Raw genomic sequence first — 26,359 nt, forward strand, 5'->3', positions numbered from 1 at the left:
CACCCCATGCCAACCATTTTGTTACTGGCACCCACAACCTTTTCTCGAGATTTCCAGTGTGTCCACTGTCCTCAAAAGGTTGCCAACCTCATCTGTATCATCTCTGTTTGAATTTATGAACCCTAGAACTATGTGGAGTCACACTGTTGGACCACCCAGCCCAGGAATGGATGCTCTCTTGCATCTTAGACAGTGGAGATGCTAAGGGCTGTGTGCAAGACATTATGCTCTACCCAGCGTGACCTCATCCCTAAGTCCCTCCGCAGGCCAGGTGATGTGGGCCATAGTTTAATCTTATTAGTCCTATGCCCATGGGTAGGCAAACTAAGGCCCGGGGGCCGCATGCTGCCCAAGCGCCTTCTCATCCGGCCCACGGATGGTCTGGGAATCAGCATGTTTTTACATGAGTAGAATGTGTCCTTTTATTTAAAATGCATCTCTGGGTTATCTGTGGGGCCTGCCTGGTGTTTTTACATGAGTAGAATGTGTGCTTTTATTTAAAATGTATCTCTAGGTTATTTGTGGGGCCTGCCTGGTGTTTTTACATGAACTGAATGTGTCCTTTTATTTAAAATGCATCTCTGGGTTATCCCGCCTGGTGTTTTTACATGAGTACAATGTGTGCTTTTATTTAAAATGCACCTCTGGGTTATCTGTGGGGCATAGGAATTCATTCATTTCCACCCCCCAAAAATATGGTCTGCCCCCCCCCCCAAGGTCTGAGGGACAGTGGACCGGCCCCCTGCTGAAAAAGTTTGCTGACCCCTGCCTATGCCTTTGTTAAAATAAACTCTCTTTTGTTCGCCCCAACTCTCCTCCAGCTTCCCAACAACTTCATACTGCGTTCCTTGCATGGGGGAAAAAAAAGCAAGTCACAAATGAAAGACGCTTTCATGCTGAGCAGAGGAGAACTGGGCAATGAGGCATGTAAAAGATGCATGGTTATTTGAATCGGAATGCAAAAGGCTTGTTAATGACCACAGAAAAATATGGTTGCTTCTCTATTACCTAATGACATGCAATCTGACAATTCAAATAAATCCGCTGCTGACACACTGCGTTACATTGAGAAGCGAAGGCCGCTGACATTTTGCTTCATTCATTACCGTCTGCCAGCAACGGTATACCGGACAGCGGGGGGTGAGGGTGGGGGAGGGATGCATCCTCTTAAAACAAACAAACAAATAGTAGAAGTCTTTACAGAGCCATTGGGTGTCAGGAAGCGTAATCCATTAAAAAAAAAAAGCAAAGGCATTCTTCAGTCCTGCTACATTCAATGCAGCTCAAGCGCCTTGATGTGGACTGAAGTCTCATTGATTTCAATGGAGCTCAGGCACTTTTATCTTATCTGGACTACGCCCAAGAAATGCAAAAGTCTTTTATGAGAGATTGATTTAAAGATAGCAGTAATGAAGAACCCTCTTTAAGGCTGCCTCAAATTGCCTTGAGCCAAGCAACTTGGAACAGTAGTTGGAGCTGCCATGAAAATTCACCCACAGTGGGAAGGGGAGAAAAATATACTTTGGGACGAAGCTCTTCCTACTGCAGACAGTGCCAGAATGAGCCTCAGTTGGGAATTGGTACTGTTAATGTACATGAGAGATGCAGAATCCATGGTTGGTTCTCCTAAGGTTTTCCAGGTTTTTTTAATGGAGACTCAATTGGAATAGCAGTGCTAAAAGAGGTGGTGTTTAACCCTTCTTCAAATGCAGTTCTCTTTACCTCCCCACAAAACAGGGTGTCCAAACTCATCATTGCAAGCAGCTTAATGTACTTTAATGGAAGCCAGAGGTTTTCTAAACGGGGGTGGGGGCAGGTTCTTCCAGCTTCTACGTCAATTGTGACAGCATACTTATTTGTGGTGCTATATTTCTCCCTCCTCTAATCTCCACTTTCTATTTTTTGTTTTGTTTTACTAAACATCTAAAATATCATTTATTTCCTCTTCCGCCATTTGACCTCTTCTACGCTTGATAATCAGAAAAGCTGCCCATTATGCTGCAGAACAGGCTGCAATTTTAGGGGAAGAAATCCAGAAGAATTGTTGCTTCAAAAGGAAAACAGCAGTGGTAAGAAAGTATTTTTTAAAAGGACAACTGGTATTATTTTTATACCCGCGACAGCTCCAGAAATAAGCAAATAGCAGAAATATTTAATGATACCTTCTTTTCAGGATTCTGATCACTGCCTGAGATGTTGAGAAAATGGAAAGCCAAAAGATCTCCAATTCATACACACACACACAACATAATGGCATTGATGTTCCCCTGCCATTATTTTACCTTCGCTGCCTTAGACAGAAGTGATTCGTTGGACAGGAGTAAACAAGCTTAAGAAAAGTGACATGAATAAGAAATGCTTATTCCATATTCAGAAAACAACAGTCTGTGTTTGGACTGAGGCATGGCTGCAGAAGAAAACAAATTAAGCTTGTCATCAATTATTCCATTTATGGGAGCTAACAGCTGCCAATAGCCAACATTTTACAGTGTTGGAGAAATGTCAGTCAATATAATCTCCTCTGAATACGACAAGTAAACAGTTATTAATAATCACCTGGTTTGATTAAAGGTCTAATGTTATTATTGACCATATTCTAAATATTATAAGCGGAAGCTTCTGTTCCGTTAGCAAGAGATACCGTGCTATGCCTGCCTTTTCAAACCTACTTTTAAAATAACATTACCTCGTTTTAAACAGAGAAAATTTCAGAACCCACATAGTCCTATAGTGGTCAACCAGAAAGGTCACAAGAAAGAGATGAGGGCAATAGCTCTCTCCCACCATTGGTACCCAGTGACTGCCTCTGATCCTGAAGATACTATAAAGCCATCATGACCAGTAGCCATTACCAACCTAGTCCTTGATAAAATTTTCTAATCCCCTTTTAGAGCCCCTGAAGCTTGTGGTCATCACCAGCATGATCAGTTAGAGGGATTTCCCTGAGCTCCAGATAGGGGGGTCGATACTGTTGACTGTGTTGGGTGTTAGGAGGCAGCGAGGTCTGTGTGGTGCAGACACACCAGCGGAGACCATCTGGCACTCCTGCTGGGGTGTCTGCACTCCACTGACCTCCCTGCCTCATGGCTTCTCCTTCCAGTAAAGAGCAGTGACTCCCCTGTCAGGTGGTCAGGGAAGCACCTTTGCCACACCATGCTGTCTACTACTGGCCATCACCACATGCTGTGGTAGCAAATATGCAATGTTAACAGGCATAAAAAGTGTGATGTAAGTTTTAGAAATCAATAAATATCAGGCCATGGTCAGGCAAACTAAGCCCCGGGGGCTGGATCTGGCCCAATCACCTTCTAAATCCGGCCCGAGTACGGTCCAGGAAGCAGCGTCTTTTTACATGAGTAGAATGTGTCCTTTTATTTAAAATGCATCTCTGGGTTATTTGTGGGGCATAGGAATTCGTTCATTTTTTTCCTTTCAAAATATAGTCCGGCCTCCCACAAAGTCTTAGGGACAGTGGACCGGCCCCCTGCTGAAAAAGTTTGCTGACCCCTGTATTAGGCTCTCCCTCTGTGTTCTCTGATGCTATGAAATGGGGTGGGTATTCACATACAGATTTTTCACTGGTTTCTCCCAGACTCTGGAACAGGAATGAGGGATTTCTGGCTCTCCAGTTGTTGCTGAACTACAATTCCCATTGGCCATGCTGGTTTGGGCTAATGGGAGCCAGAGTCTCAGCATCTGGAGGACCACAGGTCCCCCCGTTGCTTTAAGGCATTCTCCTCCAGTGGGGTTCAACTGTCTTCCTTCCTTTTGGATTTTAAGTGGAAGATAAAGACCACCTCATTTCTGTGGGCATACAATGCCATGGCAGTTTGGCTAACCTATACTTTTCTACTGCTATCTATCTACTTATTTAACTTCCTATGCTGCTATGGGTTTGTTGTTTTTTTAAAGCACCACTTTAAATTTATTAATGTCATGTTTTAATTAATTGTTGTTTTGGTGGTTATTTTGTGAGCTACCTTGGGTATTTTATACAGAAAAGATTGATTTTCTTTTTTAAGCAAATAAAGAAGGAATAATCTAAAGCAGATTTTGGTCCAAGGGCAAGATTCTAACAATTAAGAATGCGCAATTGACCACAGCCAAGCATTAGACACGCTCAACATAACCTGAATCAATCACTTGTCTCTAGCAGGCATTCCACTGCTACATGAGTGTAGAAGAACAGCCCTTCTGGATCAGGTCAAAGGTCCCAGCTTGTCCAGCATTTTGCTCTCACCATGGCCAACAAGATTATGGGAAAGCCTGCAAGCAGGACCCAAGTTTACACCATGCCTACAGCGAGAGTGTTGCAGTCACATGCAAAAGTTTGTGTGAACCTTCTGCTTCATGGAAAGGAAACAAGAATTCACACAGGTCAGTCCTGAGCAGAGCGGACAGCCTCCCCTGCTATGCTTACAGAGGAGTTGCATGAGATCCATGTCTGAACTTGACCACAGAAGCATCAGTGACCTCGAAGAAACTTCTTTTATTACTCAGTTTCTTGTTTATAGAAAACCATGCCCCTGAAACAGTGAGGGGTTGTTTCAACGTGGCGGGCTTTCTGTATACTGATAAAAAGGTAAAGGGACCCCTGACCATTAGGTCCAGTCGTGGCCAACTCTGGGGTTGCGGCGCTCATCTCGCTTTATTGGCCGAGGGAGCCAGCGTACAGCTTCCAGGTCATGTGGCCAGCATGACTAAGCCGCGTCTGGCGAACCAGAGCAGCGCACGGAAACGCCGTTTACCTTCCCGCCGGAGCAGTACCTATTTATCTACTTGCACTTTGACGTGCTTTCGAACTGCTAGGTGGGCAGGAGCAGGGACCGAGCAACAGGAGCTCACCCCGTCGCGGGGATTCGAACCGCCGACCTTCTGATCGGCAAGTCCTAGGCTCTGTGGTTTAACCTACAGCGCCACCTGCGTCCCTGTATACTGATACCATTGCTCAAATAATCAGAAGGAAAGAGAGCAACTTACAGAAACAAATTACAACGCAAGAAGTGTCTAGAAATAAATGGATTGTGAAGTCTGATTGTCACAACAATGTCAGATTATTATTTCCCCACCCCACCATACCAGATATATAAAGATTTCAATTCTTGAATGCAATTAGCTACTCCCATTCAGTAATAGCCACTGAACATTTTATCCTGGCAATGTCAACAATGCTTCCCAGAAGGGAATGCCTGAAAGTCTAATGGCACCCCGTCTTCAACCTTGATGGATAGGGGGAAGGATGAGAGAGGCGTGGCATCAGTGCTCCAATTGTGGCGGAGAACGTTTAGCCAAGCCATGCTCTCCCCCTAGCTTTCTAAAAAGAGCATCTAAGGAAGTCATTACAAGTAAACTTCCTCACCCACACCTGCCCTACTTGTCATCTGGACGCTGCACTAAAGGTGAGGAGAGGTCTTGCTGCAGCTGTGTTCTGATCCCTGAAGCAACTGGTGCCTGGAATGGTGCTCTGCTGCTGCCCTCCTGACAGCAGCATCACTGTGGACTGGGACGGTGTGGGGCAGAGGCAAGATCGGGGTTGTGCAGGCATGCTGGCAGGGCCAGTCGGGTGCTCCCACTACTGCACAGCTCTGATCTTGCCTTCACCCCGCCCTTGCCCCATCCTAGGAAGTCGTAGCAATTCTGCCATCAAGCAGAGCAGCAACACCCCTCTGTGCTGTCCACTGCTGCCTTTAGGGGTGGGAAAGGCAGAAGAAGAAGAAGAAGAAGAAGAAGAAGAAGAAGAAGAAGAAGAAGAAGAAGAGGAGGAGTTTGGATTTGATATCCCGCTTTATCACTACCTGAAGGAGTCTCAAAGCAGCTAACAATCTCATTTCCCTTCCCCACAACAAACACTCTGTGAGGTGAGTGAGGCTGAGAGACTTCAGAGAAGTGTGACTGGCCCAAGGTCACCAGCAGCTGCATGTGGAGGAGCGGGGACGCAAACCCGGTTCACCAGATTACGAGTCCACCGCTCTTCACCACTACACCACACTGGCTCTGCAAATATAATAATACGGTGGTACCTCGAGTTAAGTACTTAATTCATTCTGGAGGTCCATTCTTAACCTGAAACTGTTCTTAACCTGAAGCACCACTTTAGCTAATGGGGCCTCCTGCTGCTGCTGCGCCGCCGGAGCACAATTTCTGTTCTCATCCTGAAGCAAAGTTCTTAACCCGAGGTACTATTTCCGGGTGAGCAGAGTATGTAACTTGAAGTGTCTGTAACCTGAGGTACCACTGTAATAACAACAACAACAACAACAACAACAACAACAACAAATAGTTTTCACTGTACCCTCAGTGTACATGGGTGTGCTTTATAAAGTGGAAGAGTCCAGGTCCCTGCTGTGAAGAGCTTACAATCTAGAATTTGACAGAGGAGAAACAACAGAAGGAGGGAGGTTGGTAGAGACAAGGCTGAACGGGGAAGCAACATGCAGTTGTTTCAGTAACATGTGCTTAGGCTTAGTTGCACACCGAGTCACTGAAGGGCATGAGAGGAACTAAGGGATAGTACCAAAGGTTTCATGGAAAAGGTGGACTTCGAGGAGGGATCTGAAAGCAGGAAGAGGTGGCATCACATGTAGAATATCCCTTATCCTATGTGACTAGAATGTGGCCTTCCTGTATTCCTTATCCTATGTGGAATGTGGACTAGAATGTGGCCTTCCTGTGTTCCTGTGCTGTTTTTCCTGTTGCATTTCTTAGAGGCCTGCGTAGGTGAAAGTTCTCGCACAGTGCCTTCTGTACGACCCTGACACGGAAAGCTCCAACTCTCTAAGTTGATGTCATGACCCTGTAATCTAACTATTCACATCCCCTGTTTATTACCACAGACTAGAAGAATGTTAAGTGCACTCTATATAATCCCTGCGTACCATCCCTATCTATCATAGATTAGTATGTCCCTGAACTGTTTCTATCTAGTAAGATGTGTAATGCCTGCGTGTAACTCTATCATACGTGTATATACGTACCCCACGTGTAACCAATCAGCACCAAGCGCATATGCTGCAATGGGGGTAATATACAATAAAAGGGAGTCTCTTAGACTCGATCTGGGAGATGCCTCCCACATGGACACCTTCGACTCGTCTGCCAGTTATTTCCAACCCAACAATCACAGAGGTCTACGGAGAAAGAGGAGACCTTCAGGTGTTGGGTGCTGGTGGAGCTGGAAAAGTGAAGACAGGGATGTATTGAGATAAAAGAGCAAAGGAAGTAGGGGAGGGAAAGTCCATGGAGGGTTCTGAAGGTAAGGACAGGGAGCTTGTGCTGGATCTGAGATAGTATAGGGATTTGAGGAGTAGCTTGGCTACAGCATCTCAGGGAATGAATGTCCTGATGCCAGGACATGAGACCCAGTGTGGTGTAGTGGTTAAGAGCGGTAGACTTGTAATCTGGTGAACTGGGTTCGCGTCTCCGTTCCTCCACATGCAGCTGCTGGGTGACCTTGGGCTAGTCACACTTCTCTGAAGTCTCTCAGCCCCACTCACCTCACAGAGTGTTTGTTGTGGGGGAGGAAGGGAAAGGAGAATGTTAGCCACTTTGAGACTCTAAAGCCAAACTCTTTTGTCTGTCCCAGTCTTAAAGGGCCAGTGGTGGAAGGCCAAACAGTTCTTTTCAGCAACATAAACACAAGGTGATTTGAGACAGATGAATGGGAAGCAGTGCAGAAGAGACAAGAGGAAATGTAAGTGGAGCAGGCGGATTTTTAGAAAGGCTTTGCAAAAAAAGTGTTCCTGCATGTTACGCCCCAACAGCTCATACAGTGCCTTAAAAACTGCCCCATGCTATAGGAGTGGCAATTATGAATAAGAGGCAATCTGTAATTCTTCTTCTGAAACCATGCATAGCTGATGCATGTCTGCATTGAACAGGAGACAGATCGCTTGCAATGTATTGATGGAAATCCCAATTCGGCTCTGCCTGCAATATTCCTCATAACTTGCTGTGGAAAGGAAAAAGTGACGTAATCTCTCTGATGTGCACAACCACAGCAGTGGCACGAGGGGCAACATGTAAGCCTCACTCTGCAGGACCAAAGGGACAGGCAGCTCAGATGCGCCTGATTTAAAGGGAACTGCAGCATGAATATGTTTTATATATATTTAAAAAGCAACAACTCAGGAAGCAATAGCAATGGTATACAGAGGCATACAGTCAAAGCCAAAGAGGTTAATATTTTTCCTTTTTCCTTTTTTTTTTAAAAAGGATGATGGCAATAATTTCTGTCTGATTTGAAATCTACAGTGGACAAAGCCACAGGCTCCAATTGTACCTACCTGTCAAGGTCTGACATTCCTATTAGCAAGGCGCCCAAGGGCAGACACCGCTTTTAGCAGGGCACTTATTTTACAAAGGATGGCAAAAGCCCAACTTGTCTAGTGGGATGCTTTATATACAAAAAATAAAAATGAAAGTGAAAAGTAAAAAAGGCATATTCTGAAAAGCAGCAGGAGGCAAGCTGGAGGAAGAACCGAGAAAGTAAAAATGGTAAGAGTGAAAAAGAACAAACGTGTCAAGCGAGGGAGAGAGGCAAGCTCGAGGTGGCCAAATTCCCTCCAACTTACAGAACAGGAAGCATTTCTATCAGAAAGCCAAGTGGATAATATTAATTAAAAGAGATAACATGAAACAGAAAAAACAAAAGGAGCAGATGAAAGGAAATCAGAATTATTAAATAAAATTGCGACGGGTTAAAAAGAAAAAAAGAAAAAACCCCGAACGGAATAGACACTATGATCAAATGCACCAGGCCCTTTGATTCATTTGCCACAGAAAGTCTCCAGCAAAGCCAGGAATTGAAACTTGATGTTTCTGAGATGAGAATCATAGAATTGTAGAGCTGGAAGGGACACAAGGGCCATCTAGTCCAACCCCCTGCAGTGGAGGAATGTTTCGCCCAACGTGGGACTCAAACCCACAACCCTCATGTTCTACCACCTGAGCTGTTGTTTGGCGAACAGTGATATTAACAACAAGTACAGTGGTGCCCCGCAAGACGAATGCCTCGCAAGACGGAAAACCCGCTAGACAAAAGGGTTTTCCGTTTTGGAGGTGCTTCGCAAAACGAATTTCCTTTGGGCTTGCTTCGCAAGACGAAAATGTCTTGCGAGTTGCTGCGATTTTTTTTCCGCTCCCCACCCCCTTTTTCTAAGGCACTAAGCTGCTAATAGCCTTTTAGCAGCTAATCCCTTAAGCCTTTAATAGCCGCTAATAGCCGCTAAACCGCTAATAGCGCTAATCCGCTAATGGGGTTGCTTCGCAAGACGAAAAAACCGCTAGACGAAGAGACTCATGGAATGGATTCTTTTCGTCTTGTGAGGCACCACTGTACAAAAATCCAGTTGTGGTGTTGTTTCTTTGGTGCCACTCACATTGAATCATGGCACGATGCCAGTCATTGCTGCAGTAATAATCTGAATATGGGAAAAAATGTAGGCAGAGGTAATTACACTAGTCTTTGCTGCCCAACTGGCTCAGTTCATGCCCCTTTTTACTTACAGTGGTTTGTTTGTTTAGTCGTTTAGTCGTGTCTGACTCTTCGTGACCCCATGGACCGGAGCACGCCAGGCACTCCTGTCTTCCACTGCCTCCACAGTTTGGTCAAACTCATGCTGGTAACTTCAACATACAGTGGTACCTTGGATTAACAACTTAATTTGTTCCGGAGGTCCGTTCTTTACCTGAAATTGTTCTTAACCTGAAGTACCACTTTAGCTAATGAGGCCTCCTGCTGCCGCCACGCAATTTTCGTTCTCATCCTGAAGCAAAGTTCTTAACGCGAGGTACTATTTCTGGGTTAGCAGAGTCTGCAACCTGAAGTGTCTGTAACCCGAGGTACCACTGTAGTCATCTAAGAACAATGGAACTGCTTCTTACTGAACTGTGATTCCACGATGTTGGGAAATTAATAAATACCCCAGTCATATATTCCCCATCAAGACTCCTGTGCTTCACTCCTTCACGCTATTAGAATATCCACACAAGCTACCCAATAAAATGGCATTACATGATTGGCCTGGTGAGCAAGTGTGAAAGCGGTCTGCATATATTCTGCATTCAGATGCTCATTGGATGGCAGTAGTGCAGGAACTCAGAAGAACAGAAAGTTCATCTGGCAAGAATTGCAGCTAAATTCCTGACAGATGGCCATCCAACGACTGGCTAAAAACCTACAATGAAGGAGAGCCCACCACCTTCTGAGACAGCCCCACAGAAATGGCTCCCACACAACTAGTAATGCATAAAAGTGTGGCATTGGGAGATAAGACTTACTGAGCTTGCTAGCTTCAAAATGCGATGGCTGTGGTTGAAACGGCCAGAGGCCTGCTCAGTTTTATGACACGACTTCTTCCCTACGGTTTGCTTACATTGTGATACAATCAACATTCATCTGCCTCAAAAGACCATGGAGTCTTCAGGGGTGAAGTCAAACCACAGTGTTAGCAGCACGGAAGTGACCTCCCCAGGGCACAAGCCTGGACAATGTGTATGGAAGTCCTGGGCTGCCCAGATGACAAGACCCTGCTCCCGGCCTCGCTGATGTGGTCCAAAGGAAAACAGAGCAATGCGTTTAGCATCAGGAGTTGCCAGAAGGAGGCCTGCAAGGAGCCATCCAACTGTCTTAGGGACTCCGCTCTGGATTTATGTAGGGTTTACTCCTTAGCCCTTTCTTCTCAAAAGATATCCTGCAAAGCAGTGGAGGTTTAGGACTAGAGTTGTCCTTCTATATGGGCGACCTTCCCAGGTTGAAGAGCCCCATCTGCCCCTCATGCAATCAATATATTTAAATATTTCAAATACAATAAAACCATGGTTGGGTGAAAAGGTGCTTGGTGTTGCTTCCAAAGGAATCAGAACAACGGGATCACAGCTAGATTTTGGGTTAGACTGTGAACCTGAGCTGAAGGTTTACAGAAGGTGGTGACCTCACTCCTGTGATCAAGCTGTAGTTGTGAGCGGCCCAAGCACACATAACAACCAGGGGCCAGGAATGCAGATGCATGTCTCCGAAATCAAAAGGGGTGTTGAGACAGATCAGCAGGGCTGGGAATAACTTTGTGCATGCAGAAATGGGAGATGCCTGGGACCCTGTGCATGTGAAGCTACCAGTCCACAGAGCTATGGCATTTCCTCTCAGTGCAGGAACTGTGCTTCCATGAGCTCTGCCATTTTGGAACTCTGCCACTGAGCCACGGAGGCCCTCCTCTTGTAGCTGAACAGGATTGAACCAAGGAGACTCAAACTGTCACAACTTCAGAGAATTGCTGCATTCGATGCTACTCAGTCCACACTTTTTGGCTTTATGAAGACAAACATACGAGTGCATTGAGAAAGCATCTGTGCGGAGTCAACAGGTTTTACCTTGGGATCAGCGGTGAGCAGTTTGAATGCTTGATATACTTGTGCTTCTTTCACGCCTCCACCAAGATCCAGGAAGTTGGCAGGCTTTCCTCCATTAAGGGAAATGATATCGCACGTTGCCATAGCAAGCCCAGCGCCATTGACTGCAATTAAGAGAATCAGAGTTGTGCATTTAAAAATGGCGAGATGCAGACTCGTAGGGATGTCGTTTAGAAAGTGCCACTACCACTACCCAGATAAGTTACCATTGAAGAGTGGTAGAAAAACGCTGTAACTAATAATACAATAAAGAGAGAGAGAGAGCAGGGAACAGTGTAAAAGAGATGGACTTTCGGGTTTAATGTACATGGACACAAAGAAGACATCAGCAATATTTGGTGTCTGGCATTCTTAGGCTGCTATTTACTGATTCATTTCCCCCCAGTGATTATGCAGAACTAAATGGACTAAGACACGTTTTACTATTGGGTGTGTGTGTGAGAAAGAAAGCAAGAAAGGCCACAAAGCAACTTCCTGCTCTCTGCTGCAATTGCCATTTATCTCTGGAAATAGAGCAGCACTATTTGCAAATGTAGGGACGCGGGTGGCGCTGTGGGTTAAACCACAGAGCCTAGGACTTGCCAATCAGAAGGTCGGCGGTTCGAATCCCCACAACGGGGTGAGCTCCCGTTGTTTGGTCCCAGCTCCTGCCCACCTAGCAGTTCGAAAGCACGAAGTGCAAGTAGATAAATAGGTAAGGCGGGAAGGTACCGTATTTTTCGCCCCATAGGACGCACCGGCCCATAGGACGCACCATGTTTTTTGGGGGGGAAATAAAGAAAAAAAAATTTATTTCCCCCTCAGGCGCTTGTGGGGCCAGGAGCGGGGAGAAGCGCTTTTCTCCCCACCGCCAGCCTTCACATCAGATCCGGGGACAGGGGGAAGACTCGCTGCGCCTCCCCACTGTCCCGGGAGCTTGTGGGGCAGGCAGCGGAGAGAAGCGCTTTTCTCCCCGCCACCAGCCTTCACGTCAGGTCCGGGGACAGGGGGAAGACGCGCTGTGCCTCCCAGCTGTCCCCGGAGCTTGTGGGGCAGGCAGCGGGGAGAAGCGCTCTTCTCCCCGCCGCCAGCCTTCACGTCAGGTCCGGGGACAGGGGGAAGACGCGACGCGCCTCCCCGCTGTCCCGGGAGCTTGCGGGGCAGGCAGCGGGGAGAAGGGCTCTTCTCCCTACCGCCTGCATGCAGAACAGGTCCGGGGACAGCGGGAAGACGCGCTGCGCCTCCCAGCTGTCCCCGGAGCTTGCGGGCAGGCAGCGGGGAGAAGCGCTCTTCTCCCCACCGCCTGCATGCAGAACAGGTCCGGGGACAGCGGGAAGACGCGCCGCGCCTCCCAGCTGTCCCCGGAGCTTGCGGGCAGGCAGCGGGGAGAAGCGCTCTTCTCCCCACCGCCTGCATGCAGAACAGGTCCGGGGACAGCGGGAAGATGCGCCGCGCCTCCCAGCTGTCCCCGAGCTTGCGGGGCTGGCGGCGGGGAGAAGCACGCATCTCCCCGCCGTCAGCCTTATAAACCACATAGGGAGACAGCGGGATGGCGGCGTTCCGCCTCCCTGCTGTCCCCCGACCTTGTGGGGCTGGCGCTGCGGCTCTCCTGAAGCCTGGAGAGCGAGAGGGGTTGGTGCGCACCGACCCCTCTCGCTCTCCAGGCTTCAGCGAAAGCCTGCATTCGCCCCATAGGACGCACACACATTTCCCCTTCATTTTTGGAGGGGGAAAAGTGCGTCCTATAGGGCGAAAAATACGGTAAACGGCGTTTCCGTGCGCTGCTCTGGTTCGCCAGAAGCGGCTTAGTCATGCTGGCCACATGACCCGGAAGCTGTACGCCGGCTCCCTCAGCCAATAAAGCGAGATGAGCGCCGCAACCCCAGAGTCGGCCACGACTGGACCTAATGGTCAGGGGTCCCTTTACCTTTACCTATTTGCAAGTGTACTTCCCCCACCCCCCGGTAAAATATATGCATTCTTTAAGAAGAGTTAGAGGGAGCACTGTGGTACATGGAGTGTTGAAAAAGAGGAGCACAAAATGGGAGGTGCCTTAAAATGCTAGCTGAAGTTTGTTTGTTTTATTTTATTTATATCCTCTCTTTCCCCCCAAGTAGCTCAAGGTGGTATCTGTGGTTCTCCACCTCCTCATTTATTCCCCACAAACAACCCGGTGAGGTAGGTTAGGCTGAGAGGCAGCGACCAGACCAAGGTCATCCAGTGAGCTCCATGGCTGAGTGAGGAATTGAACCCTGGTCTCCCAGGTCCAACGCTCTAACCACCACACCACACTGACTCTACATCAAAGAGATAGGGTGGGATGTGAAATAAATCAGACAGATAGTCACCAAGCCTTAAATTCGAGTGGTTCAGCTGCCTATCAGTTTGAAAGCAAAATGGAACAACCCAAATTAAGGAAGTGGTTTCAAAAATACCTGAAGGACACCTTACCATATCTAAGTAAATACATTTGTAAATTAAAGGGTGCCCCCCCCCCTTTGCTTTTTAAAGTGGGCCTTCCAGGACAGCCACACAATGAAAAAATACAACTGTCTGAAAAGGGAAGTTCTGGGTTTGCTAGGAATTCCATAAACCAAGTCCTTTCTATCTTGCTACCATTTGATTGTGGAGGGCAGAAGAAACCTCTGCCACAATCACAGCTTTGCTAAAATTTCATCATTTTATGTATGCGAAGGTCGCCATGTATGTGTCTGGCCAGACAACCCTGACTATAAAGCATATTATTATTCGTTTGTAAGTTGTTTGGGGATTAATTTGAATGAAAAACGACACAAAAATATAATAAATCAAATCATATCAAATACTTTTTTAAAAAAGCAGAAAGAATGCTGTGGTAACCAGTGAGAGCCCAAGTAGACCCAGCTGACACCATTGGGCCTGTTTGCTGTTGACTCTCCAATTGCCGTTCTCTGAGTGGTGATTTGCAGAGTCCTGGACTTTGGCCTCATGGTTCAACTCTAGCTGCACCACTAGGTTCAAGGCCCAAAATAGTATGGCAATAGTATAGAAGTCCGAAACAGTGGCACAAGGTTCCTGATCCAGGCTGGCTGAAGAGGAACAGTCCTTGTTAGAGTCTGTAAATATACTGCAATGTTCTGTTGCAGGCTCCCGACTGGTTTTGTATAGAAAATGAGAGGAACCCTGACAGATGCTGGGAAGAAAACATAAAGCTAACCTTGCTTGGGGACTGCATGTGACTTGCAGGCTAAATTATGCCCATTCATAGGGTAATTTTAATTGATTAGTACTTAATAAATGAGGCATAATTTTAATTGTGCATAATACAATGATGTTTTCACAGTTTTATGTTCTGAACTTGCATATACTTTCCCAGGGAATTAGGAGCAAAAAGCATATTCTGAAACCAGCAGAAACCCCACAAAACGTCTCCTGCACTTACCACTGATCCCTTAATTCCCCTGGCAGTTTTATGGGCCATGTCTAATTTCATTAACCTTGGCATAAAGCTAACATCCTGTTGGAAAATATTTAAAAACTCGGTTCTCCTTTTAACCAAACTCCCACTGGATATTCTTTTGATGACAATGCTTTAGATTTTATCTTCTTTTTTTTTAATGGTTGACACCTCTGCTATGTTAAATGTTGCCTGTGTTGCAAATACATTAACTCATCTGGGTAAGAGAGAAGAAAATGCTTTGGCACGTTAAATTGATTGCTTCTCTACAAAGTAAGCTTTTATTTTTTAAAAAATCCTTGAACAGGAGCCTACAATCCGGATGGGATGTTTTAGGCATATAATTTGATGGTGCTATTGGTTTAATGAGCTACAAATCCTTTTAAAAATGTTAATTCCAGTTAGATTAAGACCTCAGTACCAAAGCTACAAATTTGTTCTACCACAATCTCTGAATCTCGCAATTAAGCATGGAGAGAAATCTACATGCCATAAACTGTGAGGAGCAAAAAGCTACTTCTCTAGATTATTATTATTTTAAAAAAATCCCATGAAGGCTTAAAAAAAAAAGTGTAAATGAAATCTTTATGTCAAATATAGACTGGTTCAGCTCTTGTTTCCATTTTTATTATGAATTTTCCTTGTATATCTGAAACTGATTTTTATGTGTAATATTTATTTTGATACTAAAAATGATGCTCTAGTTGTTAATAGTGTTTTGCAGAATGTAAAAATTCCCTGGGTTGTTGTTTTTTTGTATCTCCTGTTTATTGAAGATGTTATAAGCTATGTTGTAAAGCACTTAAGAGTTTTTGCTTAAATATAAGTGGTCCAGATAAATAATTTAATCTTTTATTTCCATTCACTGAAACTTTTTTCAAACAATACAGTCTTTTGCAGGATCCCAAATTTACATGGCCACACATGTACGTTTATCAGGTTAGGCTTTTAACATGCTGGGGAACCAAAGTATAATGTTAACTTACATTGAAACCAGGCCGAGGGCCTTCTTGGTAGTGGCGCGTGCCCTGTGGAACACCCTCCCATCAGATGTCAAGGAAATAAGCAACTATCTTACTTTTTAAAAGACATCTGAAGGCAGCCCTGTTTAGGGAAGTTTTTAATGTTTAATGCCGTATTGTGTTTTTAATATTCGGTTGGGAGCTGCCCAGAGTGGCTGGGGAAACCCAGCCAGATGGGTGGGGTATAGATAATAAATTATTATTATTATTATTATTATTATTATTATTATTATTATTAACCCAATCAAACTTTTAAAAAAGAAAAGTGAACAAGAAATGTAAGGAAACAAGAGACAATAATCCAAAGGCAAAGGTTTGGGTAGGAAGATTCTGTGTCTACAAGAGGGTCTCCCCCCAGCCCTCTCAAAAATAGTCCCATGCCTCTCACTAAGAGCCAATCCAGGCATGGGTCACATCCACACCATTCATTTGAAGAATAAAGCTACCCAAAAATAATCCTGGGAACTGCAGCTCACCCCTCACAGGACTACCATTCCCAGCATTCTTTGAGGGAAGCCATGTGCTTTAAATGTATGGTATGGTTGTGGCCATGACATACTTTATTTAATGCTGTATTGTTTTTAACACTCAATTAGGAGCCACCCTGGGTGGCTGGGGAAACTCAGCCAGATGGGCTTGGTATAATTAACAACAACAACAACAGCTATTATTATTATTATTATTATTATTATTATTATTATTATTATTATTAACCTGCGATCTGCAATCTTTTTGTTGTTGTTTAGTAACAAAGCAGCTGCATTGGGGCTTCTAATATGATCTAGAGCAGTGGTTCACAATTAGCTAAAGTACTTTAGACTCCCTGTTTTTAAAAAGCCAAGCCATGGACTGAAATGCTTTTGAAAAAAATGATATTACCTGTGGTAGCTTTTGTTACCTAAATGGCGCCACGGACCCCCTGGGTCAACAGACCACCAATTGGGAACTACAGATCTAGAGACTTATCTACCCCCACCCCCAAACTGCTAATAGCAGCTTGGGGAGAGAGGCAATTTAGAATGGGGAAAATTCATGGGAGGAACCAGCTAAAGTCCACTCCCCATTCGCTGATCCATTAATAGCCCATTTGGCTATTTCGAAAGTGAAAGATTCTGATCAGGGATTGCTTGAGTGACATCTAGTTGAGGTCTCAACTGTTCTAAAATCTTGCCTGGGTGGTGGGTGGGGAGCCTGGCCTGGCATCCACCAGAACATAATGACTTGCTCCAGTGGATAGGTCTATGCATGTGCAGAAGGCCCCATTCATGTGCAGAAGAGCATGAACCCTTAAAAAGGCCCCATTCATTGTCCGTAGCACATTTTCTTTGATGGTTTCCCATACAGGAAGCAATACAGAAAACACTGATTCTAAATTCAAATGATAGTTCTGGGTATGCAGTTGAAACATTCTGCCCAGATTCCTTGGGGCAGCAATTACTTTTCCTTCCGTTATTTAGAGTTCATTTCTATTCAAATGTTGACAACTTTTTGGATACATGGCTGACAATTCCAGTAACGCAGTTGCGGAGTAAGTAATACACCCACCCGCCATCATTTGGCATCTTTGATGTTCACAGAGCGCGCATATGCCAAGGAAAATGACTGCATGCAGCTTAAATGTGAAGAACAGCTCTGCCGCACATTTTTAATGTTACTAAGTGGCCGCGTTTGGACGATCATATTGCAGCTTAATTAGGCAATCTATGAATGAGCCTTTGATTTCAACCTTTGAGCTGGCAAACAAACCAGGAAGTCTTCAGTTAACTATAGTTTCCTGTTTCGTCCAACCTGGGAGACTGCGGTTAACAGCTTCAGAACAAGCCAAGATACTAACTTCAATATCTGAAGTTGTTAACCATAGTTTCCTATGGGAAAGTTTTTAATGTGTGACATATTAGTGTGTTTTTTTTGGTCTTTGTGGAAGCCACCCAGAGTGGCTGGGGAAACCCAGCCAGATGGGCGGGGTACAAATAAATTATTATTATTATTATTATTATTATTATTATTATTATTATTATTATTATTATTTCCTGGGAAAGCCAAGTTTACTGCAAACTTTCTATTTTGTTCAGGACCTTGTGCAAATGGGATGTAGACGCAGCCGTGAGGCTCATTCTTACCTTGGCTCATTAAGCTGAGATACGATTATTTGAACGCAGCCTCCATGTTTGTTAACGGTTATGTCAAACACACGGCTGGGAATCCAAACGACAACTTTAGTCATGATCAAAGACCTGCATGCATGGCAGAATTGTTGACTGGTTTTCATTGGACTGCATACCTCCATGTCCTATTGCTTGCTGGTTTTGAAACTCCCCCAGTTTCCAAATATCCCCCCCCCCCATCTTTTAACACATAAGGTCTTTGAATCGAAGCCAGAAATGTATAGTATGAACATATTTTTGCTTACCAAAACAGGCTATGTTTCCATCCAGGCCTATGTACTTCAAGTCATAACGGGCAGCTTCATTTTCTATTGGCTCATTCTCAGATTTGTCATCCATGGCAAATATCTCTTTTTGCCTGAACTCAGCATTGTCATCAAAGTTTATCTTGGCATCAAAGCACACAACTAAATGAAAGGGAAATGAAATCAATACATCAGGGCTATTGAGTGGTTAGTTCCAAATGTGAAATAGAGTTGCATAATTTTTAAGCACCACACTTTTCAGTATCGAGAGTGCACAGTCCTGATCTCTGCAAAATCAATGTAACTCCCCGCCCCCCCCCCCCACGGAATTATACAGAAGCAGGCCTCAGGGACTTAGAACAGCAGACATCAAAACTCAATTTGCCATAGGCCTACCAGGTGTCAAGAGTCTTAAACTAAGATGTGGAACGCCAGCGTGGCAAAAACACACAATCAAAGTGAGGGCAGAAAAGGGAAACGCAACAGAGCAGTCTCCCATAAATGTTCTCAACAGACCGACGTAACAATGCATGCGTTTAATTACAAATCTGTAATAGCTGTAGCTCTTACGCGTTATGTTAATAAAGCCTTTAAGCGATTGTTTTACTATATCCTGCACAAACAAACAAAGTCAGAGAAAAACAGGAGGATAAACTAGAGAGGGGGAGAGCCACATATGCCTTGAGCTTCCTGGAGGAAAGGTAGGGTATAAATGTAATAACAAACAGATCTAAAAACAAGAGGAAATGCAACCTAAAATCAAACAGAAGTAATCAAACAAAAAAAAGCAGCTAAATATAAACAAGCTGCAATTTTAGAAGCAGATCACACACATGAGGAGCCGTGAGATTGCACTCTCCTGTCAGGAGCTTGTCCTACACTCAAGTAGGACCCTGGCAGAGACACATGCCCGACTGGCATGATCTCTCCCTCCTGGTCTTTCTTTCGGGAGCTTCAAAAGCTTTCTTCTGCCCGAACATCACAGCGACCGATGCCAACAGACACCAGCACACTTAGGGATCCGCAGAGTCTTTGCAGCTTGCGTAACAGACCTCAGCAACTTAGCACTTTGGCTAATCTACTTTATTAACATATAAACACACACGGAGTACTGCAACATGGCTCCCTTTCTCTCTAACATCAGACAGCATAGAGAAAGAACAAAGGACAATAGTCCCATTTCACGGAACACAGTAACACAAACATCCTGTCTCCATCACTTCCCACTTTGTGGAGTCAAAACATACACCGTCATGTGATAGACAAAAATCCCATGACTGCAATCACGGAGCAGGAATTCTAACATCTCCTTCCTGCTTCTGGCTCCAAACTTAACCAGGGTTTGCTCTTAACCGAGATATGAAACCCTGATCCATGCCTGCACCGCTAGCAGGACTCTCCTGGCAGACCTTTCTAACGTCACCATGGAAATCTCATTTCTGCAGAACTTTCACCATTAACAAGAGCAACATTGCAAAACAGCAGGGAAACAAGCCCACCTATTAATATTTATAAAACATTTTCTGCCGTCAAAAGAATATTGTTACATACATGATAGATTATACAAATGTACTTTTTTCTTCTTCTGAACAAATATCAAAGAGAGCCCTGGCACTTCTATTCTTGGAATGCTTTCCCTCTGCTTTTGCTATTGACATGAAGCTGTCAGAGATGTGCGAATTCAACAGCTTATGCTAAGGGGCAAGGAGAATGCTGGCAGTCCTTGGGGCCATCTAGGACAGACATTTTAATCTCTGATTTAAGCATGAACTGCAACAACGCTTGCAGAGTTCTTCACAGTTCCTGTTCACCTTCTCTAGAATGTACCTGCTTATACACTGGTCCACCTGCCATATATATCTAAAGTAACAGGGTTGCTCAAAGAATCCAGGGGGGTGAGAGGATACATGTGGACAGTGGTCACATTTATGGCACCACTTTAATTAGGCATGGCTCCTCTGCCCCAATATTCTGGGAGTTGTAGTTTGTTAAGGATGCTGAGATTTGTTAGGAGACCCCTATTCCCCTTACAGAGTTGCAGTTCCCAGAGTAGCTTGATGGTCAATTCCACTTCTCAGGGAACTCTGATAACTGTTGCTCTGTGAAGGGAACAGGGGTCTCTTAATATGTCTTGGCACTCATAAAAAACTACAATTCCCAAGAGTCCTTGGGGGAAGCGACCATTGCTTAAAGTGGTATGATACTGCCTTAAATACACAGTGCATATGATGATGATGAAGAAGAAGAGTTTGGATTTGATATCCTGCCTTTCACTCCCTTTAAGGAGTCTCAAAGCGGCTAACATTCTCCTTTCCCTTCCTCCCCCACAACAAACACTCTGTGAGGTGAGTGAGGCTGAGAGACTTCAGAGAAGTGTAACTGGCCCAAGGTCACCCAGCAGCTGCATATGGAGGAGCGGAGACGCGAACCCGGTTCACCAGATTACAAGACTACCGCTCTTAACCACTACACCACACTGGGGCCTAAGGTGAAGTTCTCCTATTTCACCAACAGTTATTTCTGCATTCTTTGAAGACTACCGATTTCCTTTCAATGGAAAAAATATATATTAATTTAATCCAGGTTTTAATGAGCAGCGGGGGGCGGGGGCGGGGGGGGGGTACAGGAGGTAAACTAATTGCCTACTTGCTCCAAAGCAGCAGAACATTCAAATCCTATCCATAACCGCACTCATAGATTGAATGTGGATATACATCTGGATGCAAAACACCCAATGCCATTCCCAATATTAATGCAGGATATTTATATGGGCTTCTGTCATCAGTCTTGAAATCATAGAATCGTAGAATTGGAAAGAACCCAAGGGTCATCATGTCCAACCCTCTGCAATGCAGGAATCTCAGCTAAAGCATCCATGACAGATGGCCATCCAACCTCTGCTTAAAAACCTCCAAGGAAAGAGAGTCCACCACCTCCCAAGGGAAACTGTTCCACTGTCGAACAGCTCTTGCTGCCAGAAAGTTTTTCCGTATGTTCAGTTGGAATCTCCTTTCTTGTAACTAATGTAAACGAAGATCGCTATCCTAGGTTCCTGTTGGCATGTTACATAACAATGGCAAACTACTGTATCCGGATTGAGGCCAGGATCACAAGATACGATAAACCCACCACTACCTACTGCATTGGCTTCCATTGAAAGGAATGGGAAATGTTTAGTAGTGTAAGCATGAGACTGAAATCTTGAAATCTCACTTGGTTGTATGGCTGATAACTTCCATAGATGTCGATGGGGCTGCTCACATTTAACTGATGAGGATCCACCCTCAGACATGGGCAGAATTTCCTGATTATAACTTCTGTTCCATTGTCTAATGTTCCTCTCATACCTGTTGTGTTGCGGAGATGTGACTTTTCACACCAGTGATTAATATGTCACGTAACAACATGGCTTCTCCCCCTCCCTTGGTGCACATGAATGCTTCTGTCTCCCAATGAAAATGGTAGGAAAGTATAGTGTGCTGTGCTGGGATCCTGCCCCAAATACTGTCACTTTACTCGCACAATTTCCTGGGTTAAGAGAGCTGCAAATGGATTTTTTTTCTGGAATCAGGTCACATGGAAACGAGTGCTAAACATGTGCCATATTCCATTAGTTTTCTGGAAGTGTCTTTTACATTACGTGTAAGCTCAAATACAACAAAGAAATAAACAGTGAGGGAAACATCAGGGAAATGGAATAAACTGCTGTGTGGCTGCAGCCCTAATCTGCATGCAGTTAGTATAATGCAAAGCACCTAGAATCCAGCTAGAAAGTGTAATACAATAATTTACAAATAATACATCTTTCTTTTCCAATTTTTTTTGAATCTGGTTTCTTTTACTGTTCTGTTCGTAGTGCCACAAATCTATTCAAAATGCCGTAGGGAATTTTTTCAGAGGCGAGGGGGAGAGCAGCAGCTCCTGCACAGAGGCAACATTTGTAAATTCTGATCATTAATCATTTCGCCCAATAATTCAGTTTAATTTGACTATTGTGTGTTACGGTCATAAAACAAACACACACTTGATCATGACTGTAATTCAATCTCTGAATTATTGCCATGTGTTACTATAAATGAATTATTTTTATGATATTTTGCTCTCTTTTTTTTATATAAAAAAAGTCACTTTACTATATTTCATTTGTCCAAAGGAACACAATCTTGAGGCAAAGGGAAATGTATCTTTCCTGCATCATCGAAGATCTGTGGCTTTTAAGAGAGCCATTAAGTAACCAGAGATTTTCGCTCTAAGACTCAAAACATTCTGTTTTATTCACTAATGCGGCAAGTTCTCCTTACTGGGTTTATCTGTTAGATACAAATTACTGGAGAAGATTATGCTATTTGCTTATAACTGTGTGGACTACAACTGATGGTAACTTGCTGCATTTTGACAACCAAAACGTAGGAAAAAATATGTCAAATCAATTGAGCCATTAAGGGTTTCTCGTTTATTTGGGTTTCTTTATGCACAGTTATATTTCTTTCTCCGTTAGTGGATCAGATCTATGGTTCACATCCACCAGGAAGAAAGGGTTCGGCTTTGTGGGCCTGATTCTGTGGAATTCCCATTTGCAGTCAGATACGCCCTTCCCCGCTGAATTTCAGGTGATAGGCAAAGATATTTCCATTCAGCAGGCATTTTATGAAATTCCATGAGCAAGCATAATACAGCTTATGTTTTTACTTGTGGGTTTTGTTTTAAACGCTGAATTGTTTTGATTGATGGGTATCTTCATTGAGGGTTGTGTACATTGCTTTTGTGACTATCTATGGTGCAAAACTCTCCCAGAAATATCAGAAGTAAAATAGAATAAAAACAAGCTTGTTCACCCTAAAAGCACTGCACTATTTAGACTTCAATCTAGTCTACACGTTTCTTGGGATTTGGACGGTCTTGGGATACTGTCTGTCAGTCGAGAAAGAGAGAAACTACTGCATTTTTGCATTGTCTCTGAACATTCCTTATGACAAAAATGAATCATTACAAGTTTCACTCACATATTGTATCAGAAATGGGGAAAATAATCAAGTAAAGCAACAATAGGGCGGAAAATCCATGGAAAATGAGATTTTGGCTGCTTGAAATGTGACAGTAACTATGCTGGAAGCTGTTACGAGAAGAGTTGTGTATATAAGCCTCCCATAAATAAACATCTGTTAAGGGAGATAAAGATCCTGTTGAGAGTCTAATTGGCCTTTAACTCAATGCCATGTTAGCCAGATGAGGCGCAGTCCTAAAGTAAGTTTCAAGCTATGGCTATGAAGGCAAGTCTGTTTAGAATTAGCCATGAGCGTGCATGCATTTAGGGTGCTCGCATGGAGCAAGAGGAGCAGGGACGTGCTTCTGGTCCCCCTCTCAATGTCACAATCCCAGTGGTCCTGTCAGGATCGGGCATGCTCAGACTCATGAAGCAGAAGCAGAACTCTGGGTGGTAGTGGGGTTTGTGGTAACCAAGGATGGAGGCTCTCCCGCTTTCGCCTCTCCCATGGAGCGTAGAGCTTCATTTGATCTGGAGGCGGCAGAGGCTGTTGTTGTTTAGTCGTTTAGTCGTGTCCAACTCTTCGTGACCCCCTGGACCAGAGCACGCCACACACTCCTGTCTTCCACTGCCTCCCGCAGTTTGGTCAAACTCATGTTGGTAGCTTCGAGAACACTGTCCAACCATCTCGTCCTCTGTCGTCCCCTTCTCCTTATGCCCTCCAGCTTTCCCAACATCAGGGTCTTTTCCTGGGAGTCTTCTCTTCTCATGAGGTGGCCAAAGTATTGGAGCCTCAGCTTCACGATCTGTCCTTCCAGTGAGCACTCAGGGCTGATTTCCTTAAGAATGGATAGGTTTGATCTTCTTGCAGTCCATGGGACACTCAAGAGTCTCCTCCATCACCATAATTCAAAAACAATTCTTCGGCGATCAGCCTTCTTCATGGTCCAGCTCTCACTTGGTCCAGCTCTCAATTGGTTGGGGCATCCTGGTTGCTCCTGCTCAGTTCTGAACTTCTTTGCCTGGCTCCTGAACTCCTGACACCTGCTGAGCTTGTATCATTACTTATGTGAATGAAGATCTCTGTAAGAGCCCCTGTCATCATGTTTTGGGCAGGAATCAGGACTCGCTCATGCAAGGAAACAAGCAAACAGGACAAGAGTCTAACATCGATGAGCGCAGAATCACACATCACAGTCAAACCTTGGAAAGGAGGTGGGGATTTTGAATGTGACAACTGTGGAAAAGAGGCAGATGGTGTGCCCATGGCACATTTTCTTCGAAAATTAGGGAGGTTATGTTGGCACACGGGTGTAGTATAGAACTCCCATGCATGTGAGTTCATCTAGAAATTCCTATTTCTCTGCTAGATCAATATGCTTTTTTGAATCTTTCTTTTTCTCTTTCGTACCTTGTCCTTCCGGAGTTTCGCCAAAGGGATTCACTTCAACTTGAGTGGCATCAATTTTCAGGAAAAGGTTGTACAGCTTCTTAATTTGATCGGCAGCCTAAAGTTGAAAAAAAGTGGTGCATAATTACACAAAAGGAAACCAGCGGAGGCGGGCAGAGAATTATCCTGAATTAAGACGCTAAAGATGTTTGTATTTTCTGCATCAGTGTAAAAGCAGCTACAAAAAAGTTAATGACATAATAACCTTCCTTTATGAAACACTAATGCTATCTATTGCTTTTAAATCAGTGGCCGATTATTTTAGCCAGGAGGAAATGGAATGCTGATTTGAAACGTCAAACATTACAGAGGCTCACTCTTCGCAGTGCACTAAATAGAACTTTGTAGTTAAAAAAAAAGAGAGAGCGCAGTGTCATTAATTCAAACAAACTTAATTTAAGCACAATGAACCAAGTTTGAGAGTTGATAATGAATACATTATGCTGATATTGAAGTTAAAGTGATTACCTTAATGAGACTAAATTCAGAAACTGTGAAGCAATATGCAGCTGACAAATGCAGATTAGTTGCTGAATTTGTTTGGAAAATGTATAAACCCTCCCTTCCAGCATCAAAATGCAACTCTGACTGAAGAAACAATTGTTGAAAAATTGGCTTCTTTGCTCTCTAAACTCAGCTCTTATCTGTTTTCTGGTAAGCAGCATTGACACACGATCAGAACTAACTAAATAACTGCTGCATATTCCTTAAATGTAATTGTAAAAAAGCAAATAGGGAGGCCACTATTTAGAAACGGCATTAACTTCATGATCTGCTGAGACTTTTATAATTGCCCATAACCGGGAGCAACGGAACAGGGGCTGGTTTATCTAACAGTTCGTTCCTCTGTGTCATTATATTGGGGAATCAACAACTGCACATCAACAACCGCAAGCCTCTAAAAGAATCAGCTAGCCTCTGGTTGCCAACTCCAAGGCTAAACAGAAGTATGGACAGACTGATGTCTGTAGCTGTCTTGGGGAAGAAAGAGCGTGTGCCCCCCCCCCCATATGCCACATCATCCCTCCAGTGGTCCTACCTTGAAACAAACTGCTGACCTGGTAACAACATAGAGGAAGCTGTTCATAAAATAACTGCATGGGGAATCTTAGCCCTTGGATAAAAAAGGTAAAGGTACCCCTGCCCGTACGAGCCAGTCTTGACAGACTCTAGGGTTGTGCGCCCATCTCACTTAAGAGGCCGGGGGCCAGCACTGTCCGGAGACACTTCCGGGTCACGTGGCCAGCGTGACATCGCTGCTCTGGCGAGCCAGAGCCACACACGGAAACGCCGTTTACCTTCCTGCAAGTAAGCGGTCCCTATTTATCTACTTGCACCCGGGAGTGCTTTCGAACTGCTAGGTTGGCAGGCGCTGGGACCGAACAGCGGGAGCGCACCCCGCCGCGGGGATTCGAACCGCCGACCTTTCGATCGGCAAGCCCTAGGCGCTGAGGCTTTTACCCACAGCGCCACCCGCGTCCCTTGGATGCTCGTCTCTAAAGCAGGGATGGGGAACTGGCAACCTCCAGATGTTGCTGATCTCCTATCAGCTTGGCATGCAGAAGGTTCAATGCAGAGCCATTTCCAGGTAAAGTTGGAAAAACTCCTGCATGAAAGCCACTGCCAGTCAGCTTAAGACTGAGCTAGATGGATCAGGGTCTGCCGCAGGGTA

General features: G+C 44.6%; 1 protein-coding gene across 1 annotated transcript in view; it reads right to left on the minus strand.

Annotated features, from left to right (window-relative positions):
- Positions 1 to 26,359, minus strand: part of SUCLG2 (succinate-CoA ligase GDP-forming subunit beta) — a 216,116-nt gene that overhangs the window by 66,480 nt on the left and 123,277 nt on the right. The window contains exons 7-9 of the mRNA XM_083426277.1: positions 24,649 to 24,745; positions 18,254 to 18,415; positions 11,368 to 11,510 (exon numbers count right to left, since the gene is read on the minus strand). Of these exons, the coding sequence (XP_083282403.1) occupies positions 11,368 to 11,510; positions 18,254 to 18,415; positions 24,649 to 24,745 (402 nt within the window). The remainder of the gene's footprint in view (positions 1 to 11,367; positions 11,511 to 18,253; positions 18,416 to 24,648; positions 24,746 to 26,359) is intronic.

The sequence above is a fragment of the Podarcis tiliguerta genome (genome assembly GCF_965153285.1).
Source record: "Podarcis tiliguerta genome assembly, chromosome: 2".
Taxonomy (NCBI): Eukaryota; Metazoa; Chordata; class Lepidosauria; order Squamata; family Lacertidae; genus Podarcis; species Podarcis tiliguerta.